The sequence below is a fragment of the Eulemur rufifrons genome, chromosome 7 (assembly GCF_041146395.1).
Source record: "Eulemur rufifrons isolate Redbay chromosome 7, OSU_ERuf_1, whole genome shotgun sequence".
Classification (NCBI taxonomy): domain Eukaryota; kingdom Metazoa; phylum Chordata; class Mammalia; order Primates; family Lemuridae; genus Eulemur; species Eulemur rufifrons.
The window spans coordinates 174,565,546-174,586,548 of NC_090989.1; the positions used below are offsets into that span (position 1 = coordinate 174,565,546).

The window sequence follows — 21,003 nt, forward strand, 5'->3', positions numbered from 1 at the left end:
TATTTTTCTAATTGCTTCAAAAGTGAATACTTGAACTTTATCTTGGTTTCACCATTTTTCACACATATAACTTTTAGGCTTTAGTGATTAAAAGCCTGGGTTTTGGAATTAACAGACCTGAGTTCAAACCTTGTGACAATTGCTTATTTGCTGTGTGATCTTGAGCAAGTCACTTACTCTCTTTAAGTCTCTGTTTCCCTGAGAAAAATAGAAATAAGAATAGAACTCATTGCATAGGTCTGTTTAGAGAATGGGATAATGTACACATAATAATATGCTTAATTAAATATTTGCTATGAAAATTTTTCCCCTCATCTGTAAAATACATAAATAAAAATAAGAATAATGTAGGGTAAAGAACACACTGCCCTCTCTGGTCCACCCCTGACTATATTCTACGAGTGCATGGTGAAGTTGAGGTGTTGGTAGATGGTATTGCAACCCACAACTAAGGAATGCCTCCACCTCACCTCCCATTTAATTTCCCCTGACAGAGCTATATGGAAAGAAAGATAGCTAGATAGGGTAAAGTACTCCCTTATAGCTGTGCAAGCACCTCTAAGATGAGTCCTTCTGACCAAGGCTTGAATCAGGAAAGGTGGTGTAGATCTTCAAGCTTCAGTGAGGACTTCTGCTTCCTACCTCTTGAATCAAGATATCTCCTGGCTGAGGGTCCTCCTCAGTTACCAATTGAGATGGGAAGCAGAGAAGGAAACCTGGCCAGCTTAGTCCAAGCCAAATGGCCCTGGGTATGCCTAGGGCAAGAAGGAAAATGTTGTGGACCTGGTCTTTAAGCCAGATTCCCTCAGCCCGTCTCAAATGACACCACTTTGTAAAATGTAGCCCAGTGAATGTCCTGGCCTTCGACCAAAGAGAGAAACAGCTCCTCCTTTTTTGGGAGAGAGCTGAAGGATCATCATTTCTGTAGATCCCTTCACAAAAGGTGGAGTCTTTAGAGCTGGGGTTGCCGGGATGTAACAAGTAGAAATATACAGAACACCCAGTTATGGCTGAATCTCAGATAAAGGAAGAATCATTTTTGTCATGCAAGTATGTCACATGCAATATTTGGGACATACTTATTTGTTGTTTTTCTGAAATTTCAAGGTTAACTAGGCATCCTATGTTTTGTCTGACAACCCTGTTTTCAACAGTTTTTCTTTAAGGTAAATCTGGTGATGGCTAATTGAGAAAGGCTTTAGAGAAATATTGTTGACATTTGGATAGTCATTGTGGGGGCTACCCTGAACATTGTAGGATGTTTGGCAGCATTCCTGACTTCTACCCACTAGAGCTAGTACCAATCGCTTCCCTTCCGTGGTGACACCGATTATATTTCCAGACTTTGCCAAATTGGGCATGGTGGCTCATGCTTGTGATCCTACCACTTTGGGAGGCCAAGGTGTGAGGATCTCTTGAAGCCAGGAGGTTGAGACTAGCCTGGGCAACATAGTGAGACCCTGTCTCTACAAAAAACTAAAAAAATAAAAACGTTAGCCACTGAGGTGGGAGGATCGCTTGAGACCAGGAGTTCGAGGTTACAGTGAGCTATGATCTCACCACTGCACGCCAGCCTGGGTGACAGAGTGAGACCCTGTTAAAACCAAAAAGACTTTGCCAAATTGTGGGAGGTGGCAGTTGAGAATCACTGCTTTCGAGGTGGTGGCAAAAGCAAAACTGTGAAGCACATCAAGATGGTAGAACAGAAGGTGGCACTTTTATCCAAATAATGATGCTACTTCCATTCCTCACCCTCTCCCCACATTCTGGGCTCCTTTCCTGTGATGTTAGAAGCTGTCTATACCTCTGTTTGAGAAGCTCAAGAATAAAATTTTAGTCCTTTGGTGATTATAAGCACTAGAAAATCATTCAACTCTGTCTCTGTTCACTTTGTCTATACAGCCCACCTAAAGCTATGTGTGGCAACTGTTCAGGCTTTTACTCAGATCTCTTCTACAAAGAACACCCAACAAACTATTAAACCAAATATTTACATTTTATCAGAGGCCATCAGTTTGTGTGGCCTGGGGAGACTTAGCATTTGCTGAGTGAAACTCTTATAGTCAAACTTCCTTATTTAAGTGTATGTATTATTCTTTTTCTCCATTTTGTAGAAGGAGAAACTTAGAAGGATTGGGTATTGAATTCTGTCCATCAAACATTTCCACCTACACATTTATCCTTGAAAAAAATGCTGATGGGTCCTCCCGCAATGTTTCCCATTTGTGAAGTTTCCCTGCCTGGATATGTTTTCTTACTCCTTTGGAAAAAACTGAAGCAACTTTCGCTCTATTAACTTTGATTGTCCAGCATTGATAATTAATTTTGTAGGCCTATCAGCTTATGTAGTGGGAAAATTTCATTAGCAAGTTAAATGTAACTTCGTTTCTTCATTGCTTTCCATATTTTGTCGGCTTTTAGAGAAGCAATGGTTTTATAAAAATCCATTGAGCAAAGCAAAGATGATGTAGCTATATGATTATATTGCTGTAGGAAAAAAAAAATCTCTGTTGTTCATTTTCTATAAAGGTTGTACGTTCTCAAATCTCTTTTATTCTAGTGTGTTTCCTTAAATTGGAGCACACTGATCCTTAAGAAGTCCCACCTTAAAGAACAACATTATCTTTATTTGTAATCACAGGCCTTCATCATTGCAGAAAATATCTGAGCCTTCTCAGATACTGATATTTGTATTTAATCAATAACCACATCCCTTTTTGATCTGTCTTACCTCTGCCATTGTATGTTCCCAGCTGCATATGTTTTATTGTGTAAGAATTCAATTGAAAGAGCCATTCATGTTTGCAAAAAGGATGATGTTTTATTATTGGTTATAAAGAAAAGAAATTTCACACTTTGTATAACCGACCCTTTCTGTTATAGCACGGTGAATTCTGAGAGTGAGGAACAAAGTTAACAAACCGTGGAAAGCGAGGCCACAGAAAGATCTTCTAATATTCTGACCACATTATAAAATAAGACCTGGTGATTTTTATGTCTCTAATTGATACGCATTCAATTCACATTTGAAATGCACCATCTTTACATAATTTGAGGGTATGTAGATTAAAAAGAATGAGGGAATGATGGTCAAAATATTTAACACCAATATGGCACTGCCTGACCAATGACACCAGGTACCATACTAATGGGCTAGGGTTCCAGAACCTCCCCACCCCCCGCAGGTTCAAGTGTTCCTCCTTTAGTTGCTAGACCATCAGTAGGGTCCTCAGAGAGGGGGCCAGGGTGGCCAGGACGTGAAGAAAGCACTAAAGAGGTCCAAGGAGCAACTGTTTATGAGCCAGTCTGGTAGTATTTTAGTATTTTAACAATCCGAACAGCTGTACCACCGTGTACCAGCTGGAATAGGAAGTCAAGAACTATGGAGTAATGCAGTATAGTCAGAAAATTAGACCCTGCGTTAGAGTTCCTCACACTGCCATTAACTCACTGTGTGGTCTTGGATAAGTCAGTTCTTGGGGCCTGTTTTCTCTTACAAAACATGAGAATGTTGGATAAGAACAGCCCTAAGTTCCCTTCCTGTTCTAAGAAACTTTTTTTTTTTTTCCTCTATGATCTACACGTCCTATGCATAAATTCTAGAGCTATCTCTTTGAGCTTCTGGAAAGCAGTGAGATTGAAGTGATTCATAGAGGGTGTGGGGCTCTCTCATGCTCTGCTGTTTGTGAGTAACATGGTGGTCAAACAGGAATGAAGCTGGCATTAACCATGGACATGCTGTGCTGTCAGAAGCAAGTCAAGAGCAGTTAAATATTTTTTTTTAGAAACAGCTTAAAAATATATTTTGTAAGATTAATAGTTTTCAATGTTTGGGGGAATTTATCTCAGATTAGAAAAATGTGCTAGTGTACTACAGAAATAAAACGAATGTTGCTTTTGCCTAAAATTACCTAAGTCAGGGAAAAAGCAGGTAGTTTGGAGGTTTTTGTTGTTGCTGTTTCCCTAGGTCACAAAACATTCCCTTAATTCTCCATTTCATTTTTCTGTTCTTTGTTTTGTTATTGGTACATTATGCTTTTTTTATATTCAGTGAATATATTGAGATATATCCATGGGAATATATGGGCACAGATTAATGAGCAATGTATTTGCCTAGCAACTATAGAATCATGCCTACAGAAAGTATGGGAGAAGATTCCAAAGTAACCTCAACCTAGATTTATTTTCCCCACAAATTGTTTGTTTTAACTTATTTGAGTTAAAAATCCCTTTCCAGTGTATATCACATCTTTTTCTTTTTTTAAAAAAAAGCTAACTATGAAGAAGTGCTCAATATAGTTATTAATTACTTTAATTACTGGAAAAAGAAAAAAATATGGTTTAGGAAGCATCTGCTGTGTTAGGAAACTTGGTGCTGAACAAGCACCTGCGTGTGTGTTTCTTTTGGGCGCCTACACAAATGGTAGTTCAGTAAAATGAACTGATTCTGTTTTAATATCCTGTTGCTTATTGGACCTGACAAATAGAAATGAGGAAAATGAAGAATTGATTATCTGGGGTCACATAATTCCCATTTATGCTTATTAGAATAAAGAAGAGCCTTTCGGTAACAAATGAAGAATATGCATAACCTGTTATGACATAGTCATAGACGTGTAATGGTACGGTTTAGAATTCTTGTACTCTCCTGAAGTACACCATATTCAAAATTCACAGGAGATGTTTTAGAGACATCTGCTGTAATTATAGGAACATGGTTTCTAATTCATTTAATTCCCTTTCCTACCTAAACTGTACATATAAGTGAATTTTAAGAGACTGTATAAATAAATTTTTAATTACAAAATGATGTTATACAATACATTATTAATAATAACCAACAATGCATAATGTTTATGCATGAGTCCATTAGAAAGATGAGCTAATGTATGTCAACGCTAAAAGAATGCACTAATTTGTCCTGAATTTGTGAATGAGGCTGACTCCATGATGCAAGCCGATGAGTGCAGTAACACAGTGTGGGTTAGCATGCTAGTTGATAGTCAAGAAACATCTTGTACCTATGGCATTTAAGAGGTATTTAAGATTTGTTCCTCCATGTGATCAAAAATCTTATTTTTCAGCGAGCCATGCGGTTGTGAAATTTGGAACAAGACCATTGAGTTGACAATACTAGCTTTCCCAGACAGGTGCAGAATAAAATGGCCTAGAGCATCCAAGAAATGTGTACGGTCCTTACATTTCAGCACATGGAAATCACAGTCTTATCGTAATGGAATTTCCCACCGTGGCCAAAAGGCCTGCCGGATCGTGCTAGCGGTAACAGATTTCTGAAATCTCCATGGCCAGCTCCAGACACTCGCTGGTCTCGTGGCAAGATTCAAAAAGGCTGCAGTCCACGTCACAATTGCAGTTGCAATCATTCCGAGAGTGGTTTTCATCCGTGGCGTGGCGATACGGGTGAGAAGGGCAGCACAGGTTGGTACACACTATTTCGCACGTGTTGGGGAGCATCAGAAGACAGTCCCAGAACTGACAAAACAGACAGGTGAGGATAAGGGAGGCACACTCCTCTGTTTAAAGAAGCAGAAAGACAATGAACAGTGGCACCTCTGGGCATGTCTGTGAAGGGCGGGAGTGTGCGGTGGTGTACTTGATAACTTCAGAGCCCACTCTTAATTATTTATCCGCATCAGGGGTGATCGTACACCGTTCTCTCCAGCTCCCCCACCCCCATGCCCGTACTCACTCTGCTTAAGTAATTGCTTTATTAACTTCCTGAGCATTTCCTATTGATTCAACGTAATCTGGTTATTTAAAGTGCCGTCACTTTTCTAAACTCCTTTATTTACTTTGCCTGCAGAGGTGCTGGGAAGCCACACAATTAGCTGCCTCTCTGGAAACCTTGCGACCCTCTGAAAAATAGCAGGGCTTCCCCAGATGCAGGGGACTTAAGGAGCAATTAGAGCTGGGGACAAGGAGAGACCGTACAAATGCCCTGCTTCTCGTCACCGGGCTTTGTTATTTGTTCGACATGGATTCCCATAAATCCGCCACACCCACACTCCAATGCAAGCGAAAAGCACATTTCAAAACTTAATATAAATGCTTTTTAAAATAATCACAGCTTTTGGGTTGTGCTTTATTTTTAATCCCTGTTTCCGTTTTCCTCCAGTTATGTAAAGCCTTGATTTTATATCAAGTTGTTTAAGTGAAATACGTCATCATATGCCTAAAAGGTTTTAAATCTTATCAATCCTCTTTAAGAAAATTGGTTTAAAAATTTACTATGCAGACTTGTAAAAATCTGGAAAGTATCTCTAAGGCATTGAGGGTAATTGGTAATTCTAGCCAAACAGCTGCGATGGGTTATAGATTATTCTATTTTTTTGTTTCCATAAAGGGAATTAGTTAGAAGATGTAGCAGTTCTCTTGTTAAAATTATAACTTTTCTCTTTTTTTTTAAGTTAAAAAAGTCTCAAAAATGTGTGAGTGTTTTGTAAAAGTGTGGGGTAAGTGTTCATGTGATATATTATCCAATTAATTAAAATCAGTAATCTAAAGATTTTTGATGATTGAAAGTAACATTCTAGGATGAATTGGAGAAAAACTTCCCCTCCAGATAGGCTTATCAATTGATTATAGTTCGACTTTCATAGGCATCTATGTTTTCCCAATAAGAATTCTAATAACATTTTGGTTTTCAGACTTGAGTCAGTGGAGACTTCAGAAGCCTACAGAAGAGATGTTGCCCTCTGTATCAAATGTTACAGCCTAAAGTGCTCTTAGAGCCCTTTTCACTTACTTCCAACAGTATTTTCCAGAAAATGTTTTTTTTTAATTGTTTATATACTTACTAATCTTCAAGAGAAAGGAAAACATGGAAACATGCCCTGAAAAGGAACAAATATTTTAAAGAAAACCAGTTCAATTTCTTGTAAAAACTCTATGTAAAAAGTTAGTCCTGAATATAGGAAAAGAGAAATCTTCCTTTTTCTGTTTCTCTTTGTTGCCCTCCCCCCCCTTTCCTTTCCTCCCAATAAGATGGTGGTAAAAACCACACCGAAACTTTTATGAGTACCGTAATTGCCATATATTGTTGCAGGTGCTGTGGCCATTACTCAGTCTTTATAGTTTAGGCAGCATAATCCATAATACCTCTATGGTGTATTATGCATCTCTTTGCCAAACTTGGTGTATTTTTTTTATTCATTTAGAGCCAGTTTCTAGCATTTGGCCAACTCACCCATATCTCACAAGTCACCACAAACCACCCACAAAAAATTCAGGAGTGAGTTAGTAATAGTACATAGACACTCTTTTGCCTGTGCTTTTCTGAAAAGGGAGTATTGTTTGTTGGTTAAAGATGTGGGGCGTATAATCTCATCAATTTTACCAATGCCAAGACTGCTACTGTGGCAGCCCCTGGCAAAGAGGAAGTTCTCAGCAGAAAATATCTCAAATGAATACTCCGTGATCGCTCACGAGGAGGACTCAGGAGACTTACTTGGGCTTTTGACCATATAAAAAGGACTCCACTGGATCCTGTCCTTTATGCACACAAGGTTGGAAGGTTGGTTTGCAGGAAAGCAGGGTAGGATGCAGGTGACTGTGAGGATAGGAGCTGCTGTTCACCTATCAGAGTGTGAAGAGCTTGCTTGAAAAATGGCCTTATAATTTCCTGAGGGCACATAACCTTCTGAGTCAATTGCTCTTGCCAATGTCTCCTCCAAGTTGGCAAACCCTGGAGGTCTCCACTTCTGATGTATACCATAGATTTTATTAAAAAAAAAAAAAGTTTTGGCCTAATCCTTTGGCCAAATTGGCATTTGTTTCCTTCTGCCTCCCTATTTTGCACTTGAGAATAAAGTTCATTTTTTTTCCTGTTTCTAAGTCAGTTCTTTTTATTTGGTTTTAAAAGGCAGAGCCTCTTGCCCCCCCCCCCCCAAAAAAACATGGTAACATTAATGAATTGAAAACAGATTTTTCCAAACTTTCAAGTGTGTTCCACACTTTTCCTAAAAGGCATATTAAATAATTCTACATGAGCAGGCAAAACTGTTTTGCATATGGTCAATTTTTGTTTGCACAAAGGTAACATAAGCAGTTCAGGGAAAAATTTGCAACTGTTTGAAAAGAGCTTTGGATTTCCCCTTCTCCTGAATGAGTATATTTTCCTTTGCCTACACTGTTTCCTGGGGCTTTAATGTTTAATAAACCTGATATGCAAAGTCACATCCCATGATTAGCATCCCTTCTCCTGGCCCATCCGAAAGAGTATGCCATGTATCCAATTGCCTCCTTTATGTCTCTTCTGCATTCTGGATCTCTCTCTTTGCCCCATCCCACAAACCTGTCCCTCCTCCACTTTTCTCTTACGAATGGCTCCTGAACACATAGATGAATTCGGCAGAAATCTGGGAGTCATTCTTTGTCATATCCCTTTTCCTCATCATACCCTCCCCATCCAGTTCATTGCAGAGTCCTGCTGATTCCACCTCAAATTTGCATTTGAAATCCACAAGCCTCCAACCACCTCCAGTGCCTCTGTCTTAGTTCTGGCCACCATTGGCCATCATCAGGTGAATGGCAATGGCCTCCTGTCTAGGACACTCTGTTTCCACGTGAGCCCACTGCAAATTCACCAGCTCCCGAGAGATTTTTAATCCTAAATTCGAAAAACTCATTCTCCTCTTCAAGTCCCAAATCTTTGCCATAGTCTGCAAGTCCATGCGTGACTGGGCTCCTGCCTGTTTCTCTGATTTTTGGACCTACTTCACTCCTTACTCACTACACTCCAGCCACATTGGCTAAATTTCAGTACTTCGAATGTACCTACCTAAGGGCCTTTGCACATGCTGTGCCTTTTGCCTGCATTGCACACCCTCCCCACCCCAACTTTACCCAACTCCTATTCAAACCTTTAGGTCTTTAGTTTAAAACACCTTCCCTCTAAATCACGTCCTTGGTGAAATCCTCACAGCATCCTGTTTTATTTTTTCTTCATAGCACTGACCACAGGATGGCATTAAACCACTTAGCTGGTTTGTTATCCCCTCCTACTAGAATCTAAGTTGCAGGAGGCAAGAAAGCCATATCTCTTGCGGAATGAATAAATCAATGATGAATGAGTCTAAGATGTAAAGATTAAGATTCCCAGTTTTTAGATGAAAGGACTAAGGTTCAGAGAGAGATCGTCACTAGCTGTCCTAAGTCCCACCAGCTGTAAGGTAGTGGAGCAGGGATTCAGATCTAAGTCTTTCTGGATCCAAAGCCTGTACACTCTATCCCACTGTTGTATGTGCAAACTGTTACACCTAAAGTCAATCTGCAGCCCTCTGCATTTTACGTGCATCTCAAAATAACCCTGAGTTGAGTATTATTATTATCCCTGTACAGATGAGGAAACTGTGCAGAGCGTTGAAGAGACATGCCCCGGGAAACACAGGCAGTCACAGGGGCTGTAATTTGAACCCAGACTGACTCCTCCAGAGCTCTTAACTACAAAGGTGTCCTGCCCCCTCCCGCCCACAGCACTCTCACTTTCTTTCGGATGCCTGTGAGCATCCTACAGGACACTGCCGGCTCCCAAATGGTCTGCTTTCCTCTCCACTCCCTCCTCCTACCCTGCTCTTTGCTGTATTCCTGAGACTGGCAAAGTCATTTTCCAGGTTCCCTTAGTGGCCTCTGGCTAGATTCAGCCAATAGGAGGCATCAAGAGGAAGCAGGAGGCTGGAAGGAAGGGAAAGATCAGGGTGCTTCTCCTCCACTCTCTCTGCTTGGGGTTGAGTCTTAGGCAGCAGTGGTGTCTTCTCCTAGCTTTGATCTCTCTCTCAGCAGCTCTTCTCTCTCTGGCTCCGGCTAATGCCAGTGAGTAGTGGTCTGTCTAATGACGGTTAGCTCCTGGTGTCCACGAGCTCGTGTGTGTACTAGCAGGAGGTGTGTTTCTGGAGCTGAGAGATGCGCAGGGATCATGGTCTGCAGGGACAAAGGCCGGAGACGGGAGAGACTTCCTGATGTTGGTAATTCTGGGTGCCTCACTGTTCACCGTATTTGGCTTCTCTGATCTTCTAACATTTCATAACTTTGTAGCAAGTTTCTCATGTGTTAAATCTTCAATATGGGACCACCGGGCATCCTGGCATAGGCTCTAGTCACACTATCAGGGTGGCCGCATGGCTCTCCCACTCCTTAACTGGATTAAAGAAGGTTTGAGATGGATCACAGACCTGCAGGCCACGCCATTGACGGTGGCATTTGGCTGTGAGCAAGAAGCAAAAACACTCTTAATGTTGTTTCATTTCCTTTTCATACCCCTCGGGCACCTTTAGGACATCCAGGCTGCAACGTGCTGATACCCTAATGACACTGAAGAATTAACGGCAGCTTCCAGAGGTGCTAAATGTGCAACTGGGGATTGGCTAATTAAGAGGGAAAATCTGTCTCACTAGAAAGGATCATTTTAATTGTAGTGGAAAGATAACAACACAGGAAGTTTCCACAATGTGCCTGAGGGCCGCCCCCTGGTCATGGTCCTGGACTCCCTGACCCTGACCTCCCAACTTCTTGTCTGGCCACCTTGGTGCCCACAATTAGGAGGTGGGAGGGACAAGAACACATCTCTCAGCTCCAGAAACACACCTTCTGCTACCTTGGGGATCATTATCCGAAGTGACACCAGATAAACCACAATCCTTCCTCCTCCCCCAAAACAAATTAAACAAAAAAGAGGCAAAATGAACCCGGCCCGAACCCACTACTCTAATGAGTTAATGTCACAGAGAACTTGACATCACAATGAGATTCAGGACACGGTGGCTCCGACTGATTATTACAAGTTTTTTGCCCCAAAGTACAAAATTTGGCTCCTCCTCCACCCACGTTAATTTCTTTAAAGAAATATGTCTGTAATGTAAAATGGGAATAAATAATGTGTGACTGAATGCCTTTCTCTGTCTGGGGTATCATCTCTGATGCTATCAATTTTAATAGGTACTTAAATATGTCAAGATCTATTTAAGTTCAGACAAGCACAACTAACACTCAAGTCAGTTCTTTAGAACTAGAATGACTAGATTTGGGTGATAGTTAATAAATTTGTGCTTATGTTTTTTTCTGAGCAAATGAACTGAAATAATTATAAAATTGAAACATTTTATAAGGTGACACTACTGCATTTAATTGTATGAAATTTACAGTGTAGAAAATGTAATCATTTTATTCAGTAGTCCATGGTGTAATTAAGACTATTCTTTTGAGGTATCTTCTATTTATGATTTTCCTCTTCCACCTGGATGAGATGTCTCGAATTCAAAATTATACGTCAATTAGATATATTCTCGGGATTATTTTTTAAGGGGCCTGTTTTCTAATGTCATGTGTATTCCTGATTTTCTCATCCACGGGGATGCTTTTGCAATCTGAAGATCGTAGAAACAGAAGCAAGGACACAAACAGTTCTCTGGACTTTTTCCGTTTTAGTCAGGGAAGGGACCACACACGATGAACCACAATTTAATAATAAAGTAATGTTGCAGCACATAGTGTGTGATGTGCAGTAAAGATCCTTTTAAATTCCCATCAGAGCACACACCATGAACTGTGCTAATGGATGTAACACATTTTACAAAATCTGCATGTGTGAGGCTTTTCCATCCTGTTTTAAGTGGGGCAATGTATATAAATAATAGATATTAGCAATTAAGCATCCATTCCTATGCACTCATTTATACATTTGAAAATAAATTAACCACAAACTACATGAAAGTGGATGCAATCTTCTCTTTTCCCTTCTGTTTTCCCTGCTGTTCCTGAAAGATATTTCTGTATTTATCTCAGTACGAACAATGACCCCACTCTCAATTTCTGCATCCTTAAATTAATTACTATCAAAAAATTCTCTAAAATGAAGTGAATCTGACTTAACTCTTGATTTTCTTGATATTTGCTGTTTAGGATAATGAGAGTTTCTTGTCACTCTGGGTTTTTTACTTTCTCTTTTACCCAGGTACGAAAATCTCTTACCTTACTGGGGATATTTTCCGCATGGGGTTAGGGGAAAAGAAGAGTGGACTATTACTTATGCCTTGAGCTTATGACCTGAATTTCACGGTTCATATTGGCCTTAGCTAAGTCCTTCAGAAAGACAATGTAATTCAATTATTCTCATGAATCTCCTTTGCTCTTTGAACAAAGAGTAATCTGTTATTTAACAAAAATTTTTTCTGCATGAGGCTCTTTCAGGGCCATTTTAATGGAGCAGTTATGTTGGCCCTTCCCTGAGAATATGAAGGCTCAATGTCATACTAGTTGGCTTGGCCCTCCTCACTCTCCCAGTATCACTGATAGGACAGATCACAGTGGTTCTGGAGGGACACTGTGCTTACTGTGTGGATATGGACAATGGCAATCAATTCCTAATTCTGGGATCGTTAACCTAATACTCATGATGAGCAACATCCACGTGTCCCTGGTACAATTTGGTAAGATGCTCTAGCATCAACATGCTTTGGCAGAGAACTGTCCTGCATTACTGGGAGTGTCTTGGGCTTCGTAAAATAAATAGAACTAGTGATCAACACTAAAAAACTTAGAAATTTAGTATAACACTCCTGGTCTCTTGCTTTTTTGGAAAACTTCAAGATCTTGCAACTCTGAGCCTACGTTATCTTCTGGCAACAAACAGCTGGAGCTGAGTAGAGGTAGTGACCTGTAGATGAGACATGTGCTCTTCAGCTTGCCATAGTCCTCACCAATCCCTATTGTCTACTTCCAATTTACTTCATTATTCACATTCTCTCTTGGCAAATGCAGGCAATCGAGTCTGTAGTTTCTGCTCTCAAGCATCCATGACAACATGTGCATAAGATACCACAAATATAACAAGTGTCAGAAATATTCTCTCTTCTTACTTTCTAAAGCTGTAACATAATCAAAGCTGAAATTGAGTACTTACTGTGTGTCAGCTTTTGTACTAGGAGCTTTACACACATTATTTTATTTGATCCTCAAAACACGCCATGATGTGTTACTAGCCCTGTTATATCTGAGAGACTGAGATTCAGAAATGGTAAAAAAAAAAAAAAAACAACTTTTCTAGTATTATACAGTTAATAAACTTCAGAGGCAGGAGTTAAAGTGATATGATTCCAAAAGTGCTGTTATACAATGTTTATTTAATTTTTTTCTTATTTTCAAAGAGTAAATGTACATTTAAATGTAGACCAGAAACAATACCTTGTTACATTTTCCCTTGAGAAATTCCAGGCTTTCATTAAATGCAAATGTAGATACTGAACACTATGAAATTCTTTTTTTTTTTTTTTTTTTTTTTTTGAGACAGAGTCTCACTCTGTTGCCCAGGCTAGAGTGAGTGCCGTGACGTCAGCCTAGCTCACAGCAACCTCAAACTCCTGAGCTCAAGCGATCCTCCTGTCTCAGCCTCCCGAGTAGCTGGGACTACAGGCATGCGCCACCATGCCCGGCTAATTTTTTCTATATATATTTTTAGCTGTCCATATAATTTCTTTCTATTTTTAGTAGAGATGGGGTCTCGCTCTTGCTCAGGCTGGTCTCGAACTCCTGAGCTCAAACGATCCGCCCACCTCGGCCTCCCAGAGTGCTAGGATTACAGGCGTGAGCCACCGCGCCCGGCCTGAAATTCTTAAATGGTTCATGTCTCCTGTAAAGGTCACTGCAAAGTTAACCTGAGTAAAATTCCACGCTTTTGTGTGAAGTCCGTGATTTTGAACTTGATTGTGCTGATCATTTAGCACCAAATCAGTTTGAAATTGATATTACAAATGGAACATGCCCTTTATGTCCCATACAGGGATGGTTTGGTCCAGGTGTACACTGATAAGGACACTTAGGAAGTGATAGTACCTAGAGGAACCAACCCTTTTTCATAGATTGCTGATGTAAGCATCTTAATATTTTATACTATCTATATTTATATATTTCCAGCATTTTAACGCCATCCCACTCTGCCTTCTTCACCTTCTCTCTGCCTAGAGCTACAGGTTGAATAGTCCCACATCTGAGAAGAGAAAGAAGTTTGCCATTTTTCTTTATTCCACGCCATAGCCCCATAGCAAGAATGACTATGCCCTACTCCAGCTATTTAAAACATGTTGCCTCTGATTCCCAGCTTTGAGAGCAAACAATCTGCCAAGCACCTCATAACTGCAAAGTGACCTTGACATGTGTCATTCACCAGGGTTTTCAAATTGAAGTCTTCCTGTTTAATATTCATAAAGACTTTTTTTTCCCCTAACAGCATATGTGATGATTTTACAGGGGCTGGGGGTTGGGGAGCTTTATTTAGAGATGGGTTGAATTCTGAGAAACATACCATCAGTGTCTCTCTGATGAACTGAAGTATCACTTTGGAGGTAGGAAAATTTCGTTTGGCATTCTTCAAGGGAGGACAGTGATGTGCTGGATTCTGACAGTTTTTTCTCATTGGGGGTTTCCTTGGCTGGTCCATCTGTGATATTGAATTCGGATACTGAATTTATAACGATAGCATTCATGGGTTTCTCATCTGCATGTTTTTCATTTGTGAGTTGAGTATCTAGACAAAAAACAAAAAAGAAAAAACACGTACACAAACCCACTATATTTTACATGACCTAGTGATTTAACAATGGACATTTACAGAAAATTTTACATTCTAGACTTTTATAAGAATAAAATCTTATTAAAAAGAATGAAGTATTATTGAGCAGGATAATTGTGAATAAAAACATAAGAACAGAAGAGTGCAATCATTATAAAACTTTATACACATTATACACATTACAAGTTTCACCTATCACAGTAATTTCTAACAATTATTTCTACTATTTTTTGTGTGTTGAGTAGGGAGAGTCAAGGAATTCATTCACGTGGATCAACAAAACCTCATAGTATGTTGGTATTATCATAGCGTATTATGGATCTGAAAAGCAGGAAAAGGGTTTTATATGCTGGGAGGTACTGCTGATTAATTTGCATGGTCTCAATCAAGTAACTTTATTTCTTTGTTTATACAATCCTCATTTTCCTTCTCTGTAAAAGAAAAATAGGAATAGATGAATTCCTACTTCTGCCCTCAAAACATGCCACTTGCTACCTCTTTCTCTTCCTTGAGACTTATTAAGTCCCTGTTCAGGTGGTAGTCTACATGGCTTTTGGGGAGATGCTTCTTGGGAACATTCTTTATTTCCACGTAACCACCTGGCACAATTGTTAGCGATGTTCAGGGAATTTCTAGCAAAGTCGTTGACTAAGATTCTGGTTTGAAGAGGCATAGAAAAGGCTGAAAAGTCCCAAGTGCTTTTTGTGTTTTAGATCTCCTATATAGTTGGCCCTCCATATTAATGGGTTCTGCATCCCTGGATTCAACCACCAGCATATAGAAAATATTTAGGCCCTCCCACCAGCAGAGCAGTCTCTGTGCTCAGTTCTCACATGGAGCCACCCTACCTCCCCCTCTGCATATCCACTCTTGCTACCTCTGGAGGGTGGGGAGGGTGAACCAGAAGACTACATGTCTGTGGTGGTGAGTGGCAACTGCAACCCCACTGGCAGCACTGCCTCCATGGCCAGGCTTGTGTGTGAAGGTGGGGTCTCTCTCCTCTATGTGTGGCACTGTGGCACTGCTGCTGCAGACACCAGAAGAGCCTGAGAGCAATGTGTTTGGGGCTGTTAAGGGCAGCCTTGCACTGCAACCACAGCCAACACCAGCCTCCACCACTTGGGCCCCAGAGGATCATCCCACCACTATAGCTACCACCATCACCCACACCACACCAACATCCCAGGGACCTGAGAACCTGTTCACTCACCCAGCCCACCACTGTCACTACCTACACCCAAGCAAACCACCTGGAGACCCAAGAATTGGACCACTGGTAACCACCAACATAGTTGCCAGTGTACATTGCCCTAGGGCACAAGACAGGCATGCTCAACCCACTATTGCCACCACTGTGGCCTGAAGACTGGCCTACTTGGCTTCCTACTTTCCTAGTCCCCAGCACAACTTCAATGCAGCCTTCACTAACTGCACCATAACTCTTTGAGGATATCTCAGAAAGCATTAATGCTATTATAGCCAAAGAAGTCTTACAGAGACAGAGACACTACTGCACATACCCAAAATCAAACCCAGTGCCCTGAACCAACACCACTGATACATCTTCAGGAAAACGTCCTCCCCTATGAAAGTAAATTCAGTAATGGAAAGAAGCAAATGTTATACCATATATGCAGACATCAACATAAGGACATAGGAAACATGAAAAAGCAAGGAAATATGATACCTCCAAGGGAATATAATAATTCTCCAGCAATAGATCTCCATCAAAAAGGAATCTTTGAAATTCCATATAAAAATTCAAAATACTGATTTTAAAGAAGCTCAGTGAAATACAAGAGAATTCTGAAAAACAATACAAAGAAATCAGAGAAACAATTAAGGATACAAATGAGATATTTACCAAAGAGATGAATATTTTTTAAAAAGGACAAACTAGAAATTCTGGAACTGAAGAATTCATTGATGGAAATACAAATACATTTGAAAGCTTCAACAATTGATTAGATCAGGCAAAAGAAAGAATCTCAGAACTTGAGATTTGGTTATTTGGAAATAACCCAGTTAGACAAAAATAAAAGAAAAAGAATAAGCAATGTCTTCATGACATTTAGGACACAGAAGGCAATCAAGTATATAAATTATCGATATCCTTGAGCATGAAAAGAAAATCAAAGGATTAGAAAATCTATTTAATAAAATAGTAGATGAAAATATCCCACGTCTTGCAAGAGATTTAGATATTCAGATAAAGAAGGCTAAATAATCCCCAGACATATCCAATGCAGAAAGGGCTTCTCCATAGCACATTATAATCAGACTATTTAAAGTCAAAGATAGAGTCCTAAAAGCAGCAAGAGAAAAGCTTCTAGTCACCTGTAAAGGAAAACCCATCAGACTAACAGCAGATTTCTCAGCAGAAACCTTATAGGCCAGAAGAGAATGGGATGATATATTCAAAGTGCTAAAAAAAAGCCAAAAAAATAAAACAACAACAAAAGGCTCCAATTGAGAATACTGTATCCATCAAAAAATTATCCTTCATAAATGAAGGAAAAACAAAGTGTTTCCCAGACAAGCAAATGCTGAGGGTATTTGTTATCACAAGAAAGGCCCTGCCAGAAATGCTCAAGGAAGTCCTAAACCTGAAAATGAAAGGACAACATTTACCATCATGAAAACACATGAAAGTATAAAACTCACTAGTAATGCAATCATAAAAAGGAGGAGGAGAAAGAACTCAAATGATACTACTGTAGAAATTCACCAGGCCACAATGACAAACAATAAGATAAAAAGAAAGGAACAAAGAATATATAAAAGAATCAGAAAACAATTAACAATATGACAAGGAATAAAGCCTCACATATCAATAATAACCTTGAATATGAAGATATTAAATTATCTACTTAAAAGATATAGAATTGCTGGATGGATAAAAATAACATGATCCAACTATATGTTGTGTATAAGAAACTTGCCTTACTAGTAAAGACACATGTAGACTGAAAATAACAGGAGGGAAAAAGATATTCCATGAAAATGGAAACCAAAAGTGAGCAGGAGTAATTATACTTATATCAGATAATGTTTTATCTTTAAGCTAATGTTTTGACTTTAAGCCAAAAACAATAAAAAAAAAAGACAAGAAGATCTTTATATAATGATAAAAGGAACAATCCATCAAGAGGAGATAGCAACTCTAAATATATATACACCCAAAACTGGAGCATCCAGATTCATAAGAAAAGCCCAGGACCAAATTGATTCACAGCTAAATTCTACCAAATGTACAAAGAAGAACTGATACCAATCCTCCTGAAACTATTCAAACAATTCAAAAGGGAAGGAATTCTTCCAACACATTCTACATTGCCAGCATCACCCTGATACCAAAATCAGACAAGAACACAACCAAAAAAGAAAATTATAGGTCAATATCCCTGAAGAACTTAACAAAATACCAGCAAATCTAATCCAACAGCACATCAAAATATAATACATCATGATCAAGGGAGATTTATATTAGAGATGAAAGGATGGTTTAACATATGAAAATCAATACATGTGATACAGTGCATCAACAGAATGAAGGACAAAAATCATATGACCATCACAATTGATGCAGAGAAACCATTTGATAAAATCTAACATCGCTTCATGATAAAAACTCTCAACAAACTAGGCATAGAAGAAATTTACCTCAAGATAATAAAGGCCATATATGACAAACTCACAGCTAACATTGTATGAATGTACTAATTGGGAAAAGTTGAAATCCTTTCCCCTAAGAACTGGAACCAAGACAAGGAGGCCCACTTTCACCACTCCTATTCAACATGATAGTAGAACTTCTAATCAGGGAAATCAGGCAAGATAAAAAAAAATAAAACGTATCCAAGTTGGAAAACAAGAAGTTATATTGTCCCTCTATGCTGATAATATGATCTTATATCTAGAAAAATCTAAAGACTTCACCAACAAACTCATAGATTTCATAAAAGAATTCAGTAAAGTTGCAATGATCTTTGCAGTGTACAAAAATCAGTAGCATTTCTATACATTTATATGTAGCTGAGAAAGAAATCAAGAAGGCAATCCCATTTACAATAGCTACCAAAAATACCTAGGAATAAATTTAATGGAGGGGAAAGGTGTCTACAAGGAAAACTACAAAACTGATGAAAGAAACGGATGATGACACAAATGGAAAAACATCCCATGCTCATAGGTCAGAAGAATTAATAGCATTAGAATGACCATATTGCCCAAAGTAATCTACATATTTGATGCAATTCCTATTGAAAAATACCAAAGTCATTCTTCACAGAGTTAGAAAAAACAATCCTAAAATTCATATAAAACCAAAAAAGAGTCCAAATAGCCAAAGCAATCCTGAACAAAAAGAACAAAGCTGAAGGCCATTACCTGACTTCAAAATATATTACAAGGCTATAATTAACAAAACAGCATGGTATTGGTATAAAAATAGACATATAGACCAATGGAACAGAGTAGAGAATTCAGAAATAAAGCCTCATATTTTCAAGCAACTGACCTTTGAAAGTAGACAACAACTTGCACTGGGGAAAGGACATCCTCTTCATCAAGTGGTGCTGAGACAATTGGATAGCCACATGTGGAAGAATGAAATTGAACCCCTATCTCTATTTTGTCACATATATAAAAATCAACTCAAAATGGTTTAAAGACTTAAACATAAGACCTGAAACTATAAAAATGCTAGAAAAAAACCTAGGGAAAACTCTCCTGGACATTGGTCTATGCAAAGAATTTATGACTAAGACATCAAAAGCACAGGCAACAAAAACAAAAATAGACAAGTAGCACTTAATTAAACTACAAAACTTCTGCACAAAAAAAGAAATAATCAACAGAGTGAAGATGCAACCTGTTGAAGGGAAGAATGTATTTGCAAACTAGTCATCTGACAGGGGACTAATATCCAGAATATACAGGGAACTCCAGCAACTCAACAGGAAAAAAACAGCTAGCCCTGTTCAAAAGTGGGCAAAGTATATGAATAGATATTTCACAAAAGAAGACATAAAATGGCCATAGGCATATGATAAAATGCTTAACATCACCAGAGAATCAAGTTAATCAGATAAATTCAAATCAAAACCACAATGAGATATCATCTTACCCTAGTCAGAAAGGCTATTAATAAAATACATATATAAAATAACAGATACTGATGAGAATGCAGAGAAAAGGGAACTCTTGTGTAATGTTGGTGGGAATGTAAACCAGTACAGCCACTATGGAAAACAGTAAGGAGATGTCTCAAAAAAGCTAAAAAGAGAATTGCCATTCAATCTAGAAATCTCACTATTGAATATCTACCCAAAGGAGAAGAAATTGATATGTTAAAGCAATACCTGCACTTGCATGTTTATCACAGCACTATTCACAATAGCAAAGAGGTGGAATCAAGCTAAATGTCCATCAATGGATGAATGAATAAAGGCAATATGGTATGTGTACACACACACACACACACACACACACACTAGAATACTATTCAGTCATAAAAAAGAATGAAGTCATGTCATTTGCAGCAACAAGGATAGAACTGGCAGTCATTATCTTATGTGAAATAAGCCAGGCACAAAAAGACAAATATTACATGTTCTCACATGTGGGAGCTAAAAATTTTGACCACACAGAGGTAGAGAATAGAAAGATAGATAACAGAGACTTGTGAGTGAGGGCAGGAGGGAGGACGAAGAGAAGTGGGTTAAAGGGTACAAACATACCCGTTAAGGTAAGATGGAAGGAATAAATTCAATGTTTGATAGCAGAGTAGGGTGACTATACTTAACAAAAATGTATTATACTCAGATGACATACACCCTAAATACCCTGACTTGATCACTATGCATTATATACATGTAACAAAATTCACATGTATCCTATAAATTCCTACAAATAAAAAAGTAAATATTCTCCAACCCCCCCAAATAACAATACAACAATAAAAAATAATATAAATTACAAGAATAATACAGTATAACAACTATTTACATAGCATTTACATTGTATTAGGTTTTATAAGTAATCTGGAGATTATTTAAAGTATAAGGGAGGATATGCAAATACTACATCATTTTATATCAGGGACTTGAGCATCCGATTGTTTTGGTATCGAAGAGGGGTTCCTAGAAGCAGTCCCACTCTGATATTAGGGGACGACTGTATTCATTCACTCATTCCACATAATGATTGTGGATCTACTATGTAACAAGAATGGGCTGGACACTGGGGACATGGTAGTGACCAAACAGGCATGGTCCTTAGCCTTCATGATCATCAAATAGGTTAGCAAAGAAATAACTGCTTAAGTTACATTATTTAGGAGTGTGTGAAAGAGAAGCACACCATGAAACCATGTTAGAGAGAGGACCAGGCTGGGTAATGGTGTGGTTAATTTTAACTTA

At 38.8% G+C, this 21,003-nt stretch overlaps 1 protein-coding gene across 2 annotated transcripts in view; it reads right to left on the minus strand.

The window, feature by feature from the left end:
• Positions 1–2,799: 2,799 nt before the first annotated feature.
• Positions 2,800–21,003, minus strand: part of MDFIC2 (MyoD family inhibitor domain containing 2) — a 107,744-nt gene continuing 89,540 nt past the window's right edge. The window contains exons 3-4 of one of the 2 annotated variants that reach the window (XM_069473807.1): positions 14,315–14,536; positions 2,800–5,534 (exon numbers count right to left, since the gene is read on the minus strand). In XM_069473807.1, the coding sequence (XP_069329908.1) occupies positions 5,275–5,534; positions 14,315–14,536 (482 nt within the window). In that variant the 3' untranslated portion in view covers positions 2,800–5,274. The remainder of the gene's footprint in view (positions 5,535–14,314; positions 14,537–21,003) is intronic. The other variant, XM_069473806.1, reaches the window with a different exon arrangement.